General features: G+C 34.9%; 3 protein-coding genes across 8 annotated transcripts; all 3 read right to left on the reverse strand.

The window, feature by feature from the left end:
- Position 1: 1 nt before the first annotated feature.
- On the reverse strand, positions 2–5,307 carry FTSH11 (FTSH protease 11). The gene is made up of 17 exons (NM_124696.4): positions 4,596–5,307; positions 4,336–4,489; positions 3,963–4,055; positions 3,777–3,862; positions 3,495–3,618; positions 3,061–3,180; positions 2,885–2,935; positions 2,658–2,719; positions 2,456–2,513; positions 2,227–2,352; positions 2,054–2,134; positions 1,653–1,782; positions 1,376–1,524; positions 1,005–1,286; positions 715–804; positions 566–619; positions 2–456 (listed from the first exon to the last, which is right to left on the reverse strand). Exons 1-17 carry the CDS (start codon positions 5,204–5,206, stop codon positions 307–309), a joined length of 2,421 nt encoding a protein of 806 aa, NP_568787.1. The 5' UTR covers positions 5,207–5,307; the 3' UTR covers positions 2–306.
- Positions 5,308–5,414: 107 nt separating this feature from the next.
- PTB2 (polypyrimidine tract-binding protein 2) lies at positions 5,415–9,188 on the reverse strand. 6 transcript variants are annotated; one of them, NM_001085281.2, is made up of 11 exons: positions 9,071–9,186; positions 8,636–8,842; positions 8,328–8,537; positions 8,118–8,175; positions 7,450–7,512; positions 7,283–7,356; positions 6,800–6,895; positions 6,635–6,692; positions 6,349–6,453; positions 6,182–6,263; positions 5,415–6,092 (listed from the first exon to the last, which is right to left on the reverse strand). In NM_001085281.2, the coding sequence occupies exons 3-11, from the start codon at positions 8,363–8,365 to the stop codon at positions 5,677–5,679; spliced, it is 990 nt and encodes a 329-aa protein (NP_001078750.1). In that variant the 5' UTR covers positions 8,366–8,537; positions 8,636–8,842; positions 9,071–9,186; the 3' UTR covers positions 5,415–5,676. The 6 variants fall into 6 exon arrangements, with proteins under 6 accessions (NP_001078750.1, NP_200130.1, NP_001332166.1 ...); NM_001345041.1 differs by having other exon boundaries at positions 5,426–6,092; positions 8,118–8,178; positions 9,071–9,188; NM_124697.5 differs by lacking the exon at positions 8,118–8,175 and having other exon boundaries at positions 5,417–6,092.
- Positions 9,189–9,426: 238 nt separating this feature from the next.
- On the reverse strand, positions 9,427–11,613 carry SWEET3 (Nodulin MtN3 family protein). Its single transcript, NM_124698.4, has 6 exons — positions 11,532–11,613; positions 11,299–11,335; positions 10,972–11,194; positions 10,717–10,878; positions 10,491–10,610; positions 9,427–9,913 (listed from the first exon to the last, which is right to left on the reverse strand). Exons 1-6 carry the CDS (start codon positions 11,566–11,568, stop codon positions 9,701–9,703), a joined length of 792 nt encoding a protein of 263 aa, NP_200131.2. The 5' UTR covers positions 11,569–11,613; the 3' UTR covers positions 9,427–9,700.
- Between the last annotated feature and the right edge of the window lie 3,750 nt (positions 11,614–15,363).

Genomic DNA, 15,363 nt, shown 5'->3' on the forward strand with positions numbered 1-15,363 from the left:
TCATTGGCTTTCAAAATCACATCAGAGAATAAAGACAACAATTATTACTTTCTTTTCAATGTTGTTTTACATTTTTCTTCATAGAATTGAACAGAATGTCAAAAAGGGCAAAAGGTTCAAGGTCGAAGCGAAAACTAATGAGCTAATGAAATAAAAACTACAATAATTTTGTAACATGAGATCAATAATTTCATATGTTTTTCTTTTGGTTGTTGTTGTAGAAGCTATGGGAGATTTACTCTGTACAAAGCTTTGAATCTCCCTTTTTCACCCAAAGAAGTGTGTTTATGGTAATGAATGATGTGATTAGGCCAATACCAAGTCTCCTTCTTCTTGTTGTTGCTCTTCAAATTTCTCGCCTTCCTGCTTTGGAAGGAGAATACGCTTTATGTCCTCTGCGGTTAGCGTTTCATACTCTAGAAGTGCGTTTGCTAACGTGTGTAGCTGCTTCTCATGCTGGGGAAACACACACACACACACACACACACACACACACAAAATCGAAGTGAGATTAAACAATTTTGATCCAGTAAAAAATGCGACTATCTGTAAACTTGGCACAAACCCGTTTCAAGAGAGATTTCACTCTCTCATATGCTTCTCTAAGAAGCTTCACAACCTATACATGTATCAACACCACCAGATGAATGATTAGATTTAGGACCAATGGGATTTGAATGAGGGAACTAAAAAAAGTGAATAGAGAGTCTCTACCTCGGCATCAATGCGTGATTGCATATCAGAGCTTGGTCTTTCTTTTATATGAACTGGTCCTATTGCCTCACTCATCCCACAACTCGATACCTTCCATTAAAAAGAAAAGCATTACTACAACTACAACAAGAGGTAAGATCCATCTTCTCGCATTAACTTGTAAGTTCACCTTAAGGATCTCAGAGACTAAGTCCCTCAAACCTCATTCCAGAAAACTAAAAGAACCAAAGGCTAACTCTTTTGATAAACCAGAAAAAAAGAAGCAATTAAGCACATGTACATGAGGTTACCATGTATTGTGCAAGTTCAGTGGCCTGTGACAGATCGCTACTCGCTCCAGTGGTAATATGGTCCAAGCCAAAGATGAGCTCCTCTGCAACTCTTCCTCCCATACATACATCGAGACGAGCTAATAACTGCCTCTTGCTCACTGATGTTTCATCGTTTGAAGGTAACTGTGTAACCATTCCCAATGCAGATCCACGTGGCATTATAGTCGCTTTGTGGATCGGGTGCGCACCTTTCGTATTTAAAGCGACAATAGCATGACCACTCTCATGGTATGCAGTGAGCTAAAGAGGCAAAGAAGTAAGTGACAGGTCATATCATGTTTGAACTCCACATCCAAACACTTCTATGTTGTTAAGATATTGGAATATACCTTTTTTGAGTCCTCTGATACGAACATTGTCTTCCTCTCTGTGCCCATGACAATTCGGTCCTTTGCGAATTCCAACTGTTCAGAAGATAACTTCTCAGCACCTTCAACAGCTGCTTTTATGGCAGCAATATTTACCAGGTTTGCAAGATCTGGAAAAAAGTTTGGTGAGATTGGGAAAAATGTGGTGAGTCATTGAATCTTCATAGGTTAGTGACAAAAGAAGACACTTCTGAATTTCAGGGTGACTAAACTGTAGTTATAGATTTAAGAAACTCACCAGCACCATTGAATCCAGGAGTTCCACGAGCAATTGCTTTAACATCAACATCTTCTGACATAGGTTTGCCTTGGAGGTAGAGTTCCAAAATCTCTTCGCGTCCACGGACATCCGGACTGGGTACGACAATCTAAAATCAAATCTGTCAGTAATTCATTTTCCTTTCGAAAAATCTGAAAAATTGTTCGTAACATAGCAGTGCACCTATCTAAATACTGTTCAAAAAGATACAGATGAAAAAACATTGAACACCAGATGCGCAAAGTGACAAAGTCAAAAACAAATCCTCAAAACAGGGGGTTTCTCAAGACAAGAAAAAGGTATCAGTTCTTCGTATTCCAGTAACTCTTATCTGCAATACTAATACGTCTCAGAAGAATAACAAGAAAATGAAAACTTACATGTCTATCAAATCTACCCGGTCTTGTCAGAGCTGGATCAAGTATATCAGGCAAGTTTGTTGCAGCCATAACTATTATTCCCTGCATAACCAAAATAGAAAGCAAAGTACTATTATATTCCTGCAAACTAGCGGAAGTAATCACAAGATACACTACTCCTAATCAACAAGTACCTCATTCTGCTCAAAACCATCCATTTCAACAAGTAGTTGATGCAATGTCTTCTTTGTATGCCCTTCCCATTGTTTTCTTGTGGATCCAACAGCATCAATTTCGTCAATGAAAATAATACAAGGTGCCTGTAACACATGATCGTCATTAAATATAAAAGTTCATTCATGGTAGCCTAATCAACCAAACTCTTTTAAAATAGCTGATAAGCAGTGACAAGTTGAGTCATACCTTCTTCTTGGCTGCCTGAAACAAGGATCTCACACGGCGAGCTCCTACCCCAACAAACCTGTAAATCGAAGGGAAAAAAACATGATATTAGAAGACATTATCCATTATTGAAGAAGCCACCTGATTGAAATAATTACTAAATAGATAATGATAATGTTGCCTAAGGCAAATGCCAGAGAAAGATAGCTAGAAGAAGGCTCACATCTCTTCAAATTCAGATCCAGCTCTATAGAAGAAGGGTACTCCAGCTTCTCCAGCAATTGCCTTCAAAATTTAAACCGTGTTAACTTATTGTAAAATCAATCAGAATATTGGTAGCGTAATAAGAATTTATTATTAAGTGGAATATGACTGTGAAAACACACACTCATAATAAGTAATAACCAATTCAACAAGAGACGACAATATAACAACTATGTGAGAACTTACTTTGGCCAGCAATGTCTTTCCAGTACCAGGTGCCCCGGTTAGAAGAATTCCCTGGAGGCAAACATTTCAGAAATGTTTCAGGTCAAAATGCTAACTTTAGTAGACGGGAGAAAATCAAATGCAAAGACTTCTCAATTGTATATTCTCAAATGCAAAGTAACAAAGAAAGTCTATACCTTTGGCAACTTTCCTCCAAGGCGGGTAAACTTTGATGGATTTTTGAGATATTCAACTACCTCTTCGAGCTCTTGTTTTGCATCATCACAACCCTTTACGTCCTTAAATGTTTTGACATTCTGCGGCAAGTAAACTTGATAATTGTTAGGAAATGACACAATTGGAGCAGCTCTTATAAATATATCGGCTTCAAGGGCAACACGAACAGAACTATTGAATTGTCACTGGGTAAATTAGCATTAACACAGAGACGATCCAATATCTCAGATAAGAAGGATACTATCATGCAACTAATTTGCAATATCCTTCTCTTACTATAGTTTGCCCATTGTAACTAAAGCGTTATATTTCCTTGCAGTTCTACTTCTACTTTAGACTCCTTATAAACAGTGCCGAACATCATTACTGTCTTCAACTTGAGTCAAAAGTCTACCTTTTCTGGCGTTATTTCTTTGTTCAGCTCTTTTGGGGAATATGAAGAGCTTGAACCAACACCCGAAGTTCCAATTCCTCCAAGACTTCCAATATACTTTTGCAGAGCAGCTGCACCCATAATCCTAAACAAGGAACTTCCATTTTAACAGGAACAACAGTACTAAAATAGAGAAGCAATCACAAGTTCCACTATGTATAAGAAGCAACATTTCTGCCTGTGCTATCTAAATGAATCTATCATCATAAACTTGATCTCAACTAAAATATAGGTGATACATACCACACTAATCCCACCGCAACAGTGAACAAGATCGTAGAGACAAGCTCTTGCGCAAATCTTGATTTGTTTGAAACTTTAGGATTAACCTAACAAAGTAAAAACATGCGTTAAGAACTAACAATATAGGGAACCATCGCGAACCTATGAAAATATACCTCACCAGATGGTAATATAAAAGAAACATACCATGGTAACATGCAGTGGTTGCTTCTCAGATATACCAGGGTTCACAAATGATTCGTCCATATTGCCTGATGCACGATGCTTCAGCTCTTGCAGCTGCACATAAACCAATAATTTACTACAAATACAACAACACAAATTTAGAAACAAAGAAAACTAAGAACACTCTATAAGCTTGAGTCCTTTGAACAGAAAAAAGCACCGGCTACATACAGAAATATTCATATCAACTGGATTTTTGAATAACGTTTTTAGGGATATAGACAGTAGAAACAATAAGAAACAGCAGGCTAATCAAATTCAGCGACCGAAGTATAGACCAACTAAAAACAGATAACCGAACCAGAGATTCTAGAAGTAGTCATGGTAACAATACCAGTGCGGGAAGACTAGATGGCTTCCCCGTTTGTTCATCAGGAAGATACTCCGAGATAGCATTTGTAATGACAAGAGCTCGAATATATTCAGCAACTCCTCTACTATCCACTGTGTGTTCCCTTTGTTCAAACCGTTGAACTACAGCCTCAGGACTAAATTAAAAGAAAATATTAGCTACCACATAGAATCAACTAAGAACAAATTGAATTCAACAACACCTACGAAACCAATCAATTAGAGGTTGGTGAAATTACGTACATATGCTTATTGAGCTCAGCCAATAAAGCACCCTGCAAAGCTGCGTCCTTTGGATTAGCATCAGCCTCAGCAATAAGTTTCTCGAGCCGCTTCTCCTGGCGAGAGAAAGGCCACCAGCTTAACCATTCCCACTCCATTACCTTCTCTATAGCTCTCTTTATAGCCGCCCATAGTGCCATCATCAACACCACAATCCTAAACTTGCTCTTCTTCTGATCTTCCTCCTTACCTTCCGTTACTCCATTACTAACCTCCGCTTCTTCTCCTCCACTTTTCGTCTCCTCACCACCCACAAATCTATCATTCGTCTCTAATTCCGAAACCTCCGTATCGGAAACCAATCTATTACTCTCAGCTGAATCCGTAACCTCAAAAGCGGAGTCTTTGGGAATGAAATCAGAATCGGAAGCGACATTGTCTTGACGCAATGAGCAAGGAAGGGGACGAAATCGAGAGTTGTGAAGAACTGAAGAAAGACGGTAGAAACTTGAGAGAGATTGTGGACAAAAACTCAATGAAGAAGAAGAGAATAGACAAGGGTAAAGCTTAAACGAAGAAGTATGGAGAGGAGGACGAAGAAAAAGAGAAGCTTGAAGAGTAGAAGAAGACATTGGAGTGTTTAGGGTTTTTTGAATCCTTTATCTTCTTCTTCCTTCTTCTCTTACTCTTTTTATTTCAGAGCAAAAGAGAAGACTTTACTTGGAGACTCGGGAGCCACAAGATCCTCCTCTCTTTATCTTTCTCTTCCTGTGTTTTTTTTTTCTTCACTTGAGTTAAAAAAATCTTATCCAGTAATTCTAACCAATGTTTCACAAAATTTGGCCAATAATAATTTTTCACTTGTACATGATTAGACAGAGTTTTGATAATGAAAATGATATGGTGAGTGGCGAGAGAGAGACATAGATAGAGAAATCAAGAGCTTCTAATACATTTCTCAAATGGTTTTATCCTTAAAAAAACATCTTTTGGACACAAGTACAAGTGTTCCAAACTTTAAAAAACAGAGCTAAGAGAAATAAAGAGAGAGATTAAACATCTTTCTTTGTCTTCGACTTTTGAGGGACTTTCTTTTCTCTCTCTAATGCATTGGACCAGGACCACCATAATGCTGTGGAGGCATATGACCACCCGGACCTTGATGCATTGAGCTTGAAGATGGTGGTGCCATGTAATGATTGTGACCACCACCACCCATTCCCATAGAGCCTTGCCCTCCTGGTTGGACCCATCCACCTTGTGGCTGCTGCTGCTGCTGGTGGTGGCTCCCACCTGCTGCGTGGTATTGCTGTGGATTGCCGGCGTATGGATTCTGAACGGGTTGTTGAGGCATTGGAACCGGTGGGTTGGGCATTGTGTAGTCTCTGCTTCTATCGTTGTTCACCTTTATGCTGAGGTCGGTGTGGCGTGAATAAGTAATGTGGAGCTTACAAAAACCACCATCGTAGATACAATGTCCTTCCAATGCTTCCTTCGCCACCACAGCCGTTTGAACATCTGGAAGAAACCCGCCAGAGTCATTTGAGAATTTGCTCTTTACAGAGATCAATAATAACTAAAACAGAGTATATCATACAAGATGTTACCTGAGTATTGGATCAGTGCCTGTACCCCACCATTCTTGTCAAACATTGCAATCTTTTGAACTTCCCCAAAAGCCGCAAAAACCTACTCGTCAATATACAAGAGAAGAGAATCAATATTTTCAGAACCAAAGTTTCAACGAGGTTTTAGAATAGAGAGCCAGTATTACCATGTGTAAAACATCCAAGGTTACTGCATACTGCATGTTTTCAATAGATGCGAGAAGAACATTACTTTCAGGTTCCATCTTCTTCCCGTCTACACCCACAGCCACCTAGTAAGAATGACACATTAATCTTTCACTTTAGTAACTAAACCAACAAATGAAGTCTGCATTTTTTCATGCATCTCTTTGTATAAAATAAACATCACCAGTAAGAGATTCAACTAAGTAGAAAGCAGATTTACAATCATAAATGCATTTTCCAGTAAGAGACTGATCTCAAATTGCTCACCTGACCAGTACTATCAATGGCTGATGGAGCAACGGGAAGGTAAGGATTAGTATAGTCCCTGCAAGATAGAGAGTAAACAATTCAGTAATTTTGGTCCCAGAAGTATGTCAATCACCAAGTAAACCAAAACATGTTTCAACACAAAGTGTGAATACACATACATACCTGCTCCGATGACTCTGAAATTTGACAGTCAGATCTGTATGAGCTGAATATGTGATTTTAAGTGAGCATTGTCCCACGGTCTCAGCGAGTAGATACCTAATGCCCAGAAAGATAAGTCAGTAAACAAGTATGCCTCTAACAAACATATAGAATCTTATAACGCAAAGCCTGTATGGTTTGTGATAAAATAAACAGACGATGTTTCCAAGAATTCTACATGGAAAAACAATCCTAATCTAAGTATCTACCATTGCCTACAGTATTTTCCCAGGTTCCTACATGAAAAGACTCGTTACAAATTCGTTTTCCTACATCTATTAACGCTATTAGCCATACATCACTAGGGAACAAGCCATTAGTGCTAAAACTCCAACAGACGCTTGAAAGGCTCCAAATGTCAGACCCTCCAAACAAATATCTAGAACCATGCAGCCCTTCACAGTTAGACTAAATACCATGTCAAAAATTTAATACAACTGTCACCTAGGGATGCTTCTTCCATCGAGGGCAAGTTTTGCAGCGGTTGCAGTTTCTGCATCAGTAAATTGAACCAGTGCCTACGAGCAAGTCAGACAGTAAACATTTTAAGTATAATAGATATTAACATTAAAATACAAAGCAAAATAGCAAATTAATGGCTTGGAACATACTTGGTATCCGGCTGTCTTCTCGAAAGTAGTAATCTTGTGGACAAACCCAAATGCTGAGAATACCTGCATGGCAAACCAGCAATTAGAACAACAAAGAAAAAAAGAGCCAGAAGAGTTAACTATAAAGACTCCAGTGTAGCATCTGTAATTATTTTGCCCTTCAGCAACATTCCAAGAAAACTTTAGTTAATGCCAACTCTCTAAGTATAAAATTCATACAGCATGACAAAAGTTAAGATAGCAAATTAAACCAACATAATATGACGTGACAAGCTTGATTTCAGGTTACGCTCTCTGGAAGGCATAAGATTTGTCTTCCAACATATCAAACAATCACATTAGACACAAGGAACAGCCCAAAAGGTTAGCAGATTGATGAACCTCTAGATAGATTCATCAGTCACATAAACTATGACACAGTCCTATATCACAAAAGATGTGCAGATACAGATAGAGTAGCATCCTATCATATCAAACAAAAATACTAACTACACCTATGTAAGGTAGAGCTGGCCCCTGCCTATGATATCAAACAAAAACACTAACTACACCTATGTAAGACCATATCTCACAAATCCTAGAATATATATCTGATAAAGGGAAGTGTGAGGGAGAGAGTAGGGAAAAGAGAGGCAGTGTCAGGGAAAGGAGAAAGGAAACAAACACACATGTGCTCTTTCTCCTAATGCATTAGGCTGCCACTGAAGATATTGCCTTGACATGGCCCTGCTGATCCATTTACATTCACGTCAAAAGAAAATTCTCAAAAGCACGACAACCTACAACCTAATCATCGGCATTTCTCCAAAACATCTTTTAGCAATATATTTATTATTTACATCATCTAACGAAACCAATTAGGTGTGTGATCCACTTACCAGATGCAAGACATCAATGCTGACCATACGAGCATCATCGCCTTCGATAGTCACCAGAAGAACATTCCCCACAACATCCGCTGTCGTTTTGTTGTTCACTATCTCTTGCCTGTTGGAGTACTGGAGGTAGACAGTTTTACCACGAACTTGAGCAGGCTCCGAAGAAGAAGCATAGTAAGATATCATTTGTATAGCTTGATTCAAATCTTCCTGAAAAGAAGAAACAAATATGCAACACCAAATAAAAATAAAAACTTATAACAATGGTAACACTTAATGTAACTTTGGCATAATCTCTTGGAACTTACAAACTCAATGAAAGCTTGATTTCGATTAGCTCCAACATTGCATTTTGTATTAACAACAGTACCAAAAGGCTTTCCGAGTTCAATTAACTCCTCTTCAGTGCATTCCCATGGCAAGTTTCTCAAATGAAGAACCTTTGAAGGAGGTTGCGTGTAACGAAACTGTGGCTGGCTTGAAACAGAAGACATTGCTCACAACGAATCTTAGAGCTACAAATAACACAACGAACCAAGGTTATGAACGAGAAGCAGCTACAGTAGTACGAATCACAAAATTTTCAGATCTCAACAAATTCGTCAAAAAATCAAACAAATTGACGCTTATGAAGAATCATTATCGAGCCGAAGAATTCAAATACGTTATAGGATGAAAAAATTAGCAGCAAAGTTCATATATTACTACGAAAGAATCCGAAATAAGAAAAGAGATCATGTTACCTGAGATTTGGGAAAAATCTGCAGAGAAATTAGGGTTTCGCGTTGGGGAAGATAAAGAAGAGAAGAAGATTTGGTGATAGGGATTTATTTGGGAGAATCCATATGTGCGTTTTATCGCGGTTTCTTTAAACGGCGTTTTGTTTTAAGAGCGTCTTCGTTATTGGGCTTTATGAATAGAACCAACTATTAATGGGCCTTACGCTTTTATTAGCCCAGTATTACGTCTAGGGGTAAAATTAAAACAAAATTCAAGAAGAGTTGATTAAAACCATAATGGTGTTTTTTGTGGTTTAAACTTTAAACCCATCTTTATTAACATTTTTACACAAAAAAAAAAGTATTTCAATAATTCTCCATTCGTCAAAAAAAATTTAAGTTTCGGTAACTCTTTTTTCCATTTTTGTCAACACATTGATCTTTCGTGTACATATACACTTGATCTTATAATATAAATACAGAGGAAAACATAGCACTTCCACCTTTATTTTTCACATGATCAACAATATCATCACCACCATAACGTATAGAGTGATGTAACGTTATTTAATGAAAGCACGTACAACATATGAGGTGTTTAGATAAAATATCTCTGGATTTACAAGGAGTTTTGGGGAAAACACATCCGAGATATTAGATCGATGAGGCATTGTTAGAATTCTTCTCATTGGTATCACTATTACGATCAACGTCAACAACAAACTCAAGTGTGGCTTTGTTCTTGTCATCATGATCATTTCGTTTGGTGATCACCATTGTTGTTGGTGCTAAATCCTTCTTATTCTTGTACTTGAAGTAGAGGATAAGTTGGAGAATTCCCAATGGAGTCGCAACCATATTAGGTGACTATACATGTAAGAAAAAAACATTCGATATATGCCATCATCAAAACAATGCACATGAAATCTCAAAAAAAAAAAAAAATCTCAACAATTCTTTATATTTCGTTTCTTAGACCACTAACCATTTCGAGAAAAAAAAAAAAGTTTTGTAGTATTCTACGCATTAACAAAAAAATGATTTATGTAACATCATATTAGTTTTCTTTAATAACCGTCGAACGACTAAAATCAAGATTAATTAGCAAAATATGTGAAAACTTTTTTTTTTTGCTATATATTAAAAGCATCTACAATGGCTAACCATGATTGAAATCATAGTAGAACTCGAATTTTGATTTCTCAACTTTAAGATAAATATTTCAACTACTGAAACACCATGAACTGATTAACGTCAAATTAGTTTGTGATCGATCACCGCAAAAATTGACTAAATTTTAAGAATCCATAAGAAAACGTTTTTTTTTTAGATTTTCGACAATTTCTCTTTTCGGTCCACAAAGCAAGAAGTTTTTAAATCCACATTTAGTATTTTTGTACTGCTATTAATTATGGAAAATGAGTGAATTAGGAAAAAAACGAACCGCAAGAAAGAGATCATGGCTGAGTAAGCCATATGCCAACCAAAGGGAACTAGCCAGAAATGAGAAGAAGGACAAGTAAAACGGCATGTATTCCACACTTCTTGTCTCTATCACTTTCTTCTGCGCACACTCAAATATTCACATTAATTAGCACACACGCATTCATATTTTTTTAGTAAACAAAATATTCCTAGTATGTAATAGTTGGTTTGATTATATGGCTTACCATAACGACGAGAGGAGAACCATACATAGAGATGGAAGCCACGAGGCCAACACTTCCGACGAATGATTTTCGGTGACGATGGTCGTCAAATACCAAGGCTGAGATTGCTGTCGTTAAGCCGAACCCAACGATCACCGGAACAAATGTAACACCAACCTTAATCTATTTCAAAGTTTATATTCTATATGGATCAATGTCACTAGTTTTTATTTTCCCTAATGAAAAAGTACCATACGATTCTAATGAATACTTTACCTTTTCTTTTGGTGATGCGTAGTAGAAATATATGAAAATGAAGATAGATTCGAGAAGGATGCCGACTCCATTAATGGTGACGAGAGGAAGATTCTCCCAAAGATGACTCACAATCGGTAAACCGTACCAAGTATATATCAAACAGTTAAAGAGTGTCATAACGTAAGGAAAACATGAGAATTCCTCTGTGCTTTTCTTCTTAAACACCCTTGAAAATGTTACTCTACATAAACAGAAAGAAAATGTTAATCTACATATATAGTACATAGTCTACTTTCTTGGTTATTCAAATTAAATTTGCGATTTATAAAGTTTTCATCTACGTACATTGGAGCTGTATATAGCAACAGAGAAGCTCCGTTTCCTGTGAAGTGGCCATATATAAGTATTAAGAACCCGGAAAAAAAAAACTCATACAAATATATTTCGTGTAGATATCATGTTACAAACAAAACACATTTTAGAGCGAAAACTAAGTTTAAAAGTTGAAAAAAAGTTTGAAAATCGAAGAAAAGAGCATGTGGTAGTGTATATTACACAAAAAGTAAAGAATACAATACCCAAAATTCCGATGGATAATCGAAGTTTATCACCCATTTGATTGGCCGGAAGAACAAAGATTAGGGAAAAGTTGGAAGCAGTAGAGTTACGTCTATAATGGGTGTGTATATATATAATAGTTTTTCTTTAATGTTCATTTAAAAATAATCATCTAAATTTGATCACAAGTTTGGGACATTTGGTAATTTAACAATTTGGTTCCAAAAATTATATTGGTGTGATGAGATAAATAACAATTGCTTCTCTAAGTTTTTCTTTTTTTCTAAAACATAGAGACCAAGCTTGAATTAGAAAAACTACTGGAAATTTTAGAATAACATATAATTTTCATACACGGATGTTTCATTAACTAGAAACGAACCTAGAAAGATGGTTGTTCATTTCTTGAGTTTACTAAATCTAATTTCAAGTTCTTGGAGTTATCAGACCATATATATGACATTATTAGACGTGTGTGGAGATTAAGTTGTTTATATATACAATGTCTTACACAAACTTATATACACGTATAACACTAGATGATATATCACACAAATTATGTGATTCAACAACCTATTAGCAACCATTCCATCCCAAATTACAAACGCATATATATATATATATATATATATATATCTTACAAAACCAAATTTGTAAATCATTTTTTGTTTTTTGTTTTTACGAAAGTAATTTTACCTGATTATAACGTTATATATATATATATATATATATATCCAGTAATAGAAATTTTTTAAATTATTTAGTTTAATAGATTGTGAAGGTCTAACGGGCACATTAACGTCTGCAAGTGACAATTTTGATGCGCAAAAAGGCTTGATCCAAATCGTACACACAAATCTCCCTTTTTTTAAACGGATATACACACAAAAACTTTGATTATTTTGTTTGTATCACATTAAATTCCGAATCGAATAAAGAAGACTGATTTGTTTAAGTGCTTATGGAATATATAATAGAAAATGATAATAATGCATGGAGATAAAAAGGAACTCCAATTAAAAAAGTTAAAAACATTTTTAAGTTAGCTTTGTGGTGGCCGGTTAGCAACACGTGGGGTGTGAAACTAGTGTCCTTTATCAAGAACTTTGTATATTATAAACATTTTCTCAACAAAAAAAAAATCTTGTCAAAAAATTAGGATTATCTATTTTAATTATAAATTTAGTTTTGAGCCAAATTATGCTTGAAATGCACATCCAGTTATGCTTATGGTTTACTTAGTTCATTTTCCATCTCTTTTGTATTGTCTCTTCCTTATCAATCAATTTCTGATCTCACTCTTTTCAAATGAATATTTACTAACAATTATGATGTTGGTGTTATATATTCATCATTTATACCTATGTTTTCTCAACATCAAAACACTTAAATGAATGAAAATATCCTCATTTATATACCAAAATCCAAACTAATTAATTTGCAAACATGTAATTTATACGTAAAAACATGAAATCTTTACATTGTTCTAAATTAATTTACAGGCTAATTCGAGTTGCTAGATTACCATATATCACTCAAGAATCAAATTTTGAGTTTCAAGAACCTAGCGAACTAATAGAATACGGTGAATTTATAAAACTAAAATAAATAATATTACAAACAAAATTACATGAAAATATACATTTTTTATTTAATATATACTTTTTGGTCACAATAATGCATGCATTAATACATATAGAACTAATAAAGAACGAAAGAGTTAGAAACTTTTCGTAAGTTGGCTAAGGTGTTCTTTATCAAAAAAAAAAAAAAAAAAAAAAGTTGGCTAAGTTGTTGGAATCGTATTGGAAATGGCACCAACTAGCAAGGACTTCCATTCTTCCTTCGTGTCCTTATTTCTTTATTATAAAATTTGTCCTCAACACAGCACAACTTATTCTTTTGATTTTTTGGTTAAAGTTAAAATAAATAAATTTACAGAGGGATGTGATTTTGTTATAACTTATAAGTTATAAGACCAATCTAGTTTACCAAAAAAAATAAAGTACTGGCAAAAAAAAATCACAAATGATGAGACAGTCGATCGATCCTGGTTACCGTTTTAAGCCAACGAAAAAAAATCACAAATGAGTAAGTCTTTTGGTTACCGTTTTTTTTTTAAGTTTCGTTTAACAAAAATAGTCCAAAAATAATATTGTGGTATACTGGTATCCTTAGATATAGTATTTTGGACAAAAGAAAAAAAAAAATTGACTTTTGAGAATGAGAAAAAATAACGTCTTCGGATGGGTTTGTTTTCTCTAGCCACCCCAACAATATATGTTTATATGATGATATCATAGTTCTAAATTTTGATATCCAACGAGTTTTTCTTTTTAGATGGTTTCCTCTTTGACCTTGTATTACTCCACCTAACTGATTTTCAATGCAAGAAAAATGGTCAGACCTAACTCTATTAAATACCATTGACCAAAAATTCAATGCAACTAAAAGTTTTCTACAAAGGTTTATTTATCTTTTCGTTTTTTGTTAAAAAGTTTAAGATTTTTACAAAATTAAAATAAAATTGATGATTGTATTGTTTTTAATGTCATTCCTATTTAATCATTTAATATTTAATGTTTGTTAAGAAGTGATGTACTCGAGTTTTAGACACAGTTTTTCCTAGCATTGAGATTACCTAAAGACGAAGGAACCATGAATAGGTTACTTTTTGTCATCATCTATTGTGTCATGCATTATCCAAATTTGAATGTACGTCACCAATAAAATGTCTCTATCCGAGAATATTTTGCGACAATTGACGTTGGAGGTTTTAATCGTAATCCAACAATATCAACCACTCATTTTTTGTTCATCAATTGTTTATTCAATTATGTTAACTACGGAAAACATGTAGAATATTCTAATCCGAATAATTTACGGTGATATATCAAGCAATTTGTTAAAATTGTTGAAAATCTGCACAATTGTCTTTTTCAATGTATTGTAAAAACTTTCACCAACTTTTAAAAATAAAAAAATAATTGGTTGCTCTAAATTACTAAATTTTGGTTAAGATGCAAAGCATTTTGGCTCTGAACGGTTAGGAAGGAGGTGGAGCCTCTTGTAGTGATTAACCTCTGAATGATTCCCTGAGGCGTTGTGATAACTCCGAGGATCGCAACCTGATTCTTGTGAGGAGTGTTTCCGTAGAAGAAGTTTCCAGCTGGTGAAGATGTTTTTAAGATCAACAGTCTTTTATATAAAAAATGCGTGAGTTAAGTTATGTGTGGTTAAATCCTTAAAACATGTTACCAAAGCAGGTGTGCTTGAATAGCATCTAATGGTATGATGTGGTATGATGTCTTTCCTATTTTGGCGTTTGAGTTTATCTAAAATCAGGAATTAAATTGTGTTGCTAAACTGATCGAATTTAAATATGAATCAACCGAAACTAAACTAAATTATCCGCTTTATACGTATTGTATTTAATTTGGATACTATGTTTATATCTTAAAAATTATAAAACCCAAAAAAATTTAATCCAAATCTGGACCGAATATACTAATCTTTAAGTATTTTTTAATTTTTTTGAGATTTTTAAAAATGATATCTAATCCTCATAATCCAATTTATTTAATACTGGATATTGCATGATATTATTGATATGATATCATTAATATAGAAAAGTATATGGTTCCCTTAAGAATTCGAGTCTTTTTGAAAATTTGGTCCTTTTTGTTGCATGTACCATTGGCTTCTAGTTAATAATGAGCATTATCATAAAAGAGTGTTTTATTTTTGTGGTGCGAGAGATCTGATGTTGACATATATAGTTTTATGAAAAAGTAATGTTTTTTTTTATAGATATAAATAATTAGAGATAGGAAAGCATAGCAAGGTTATGTT

Source organism: Arabidopsis thaliana, chromosome 5, assembly GCF_000001735.4.
Source record: "Arabidopsis thaliana chromosome 5, partial sequence".
NCBI classification, from domain to species: Eukaryota; Viridiplantae; Streptophyta; class Magnoliopsida; order Brassicales; family Brassicaceae; genus Arabidopsis; species Arabidopsis thaliana.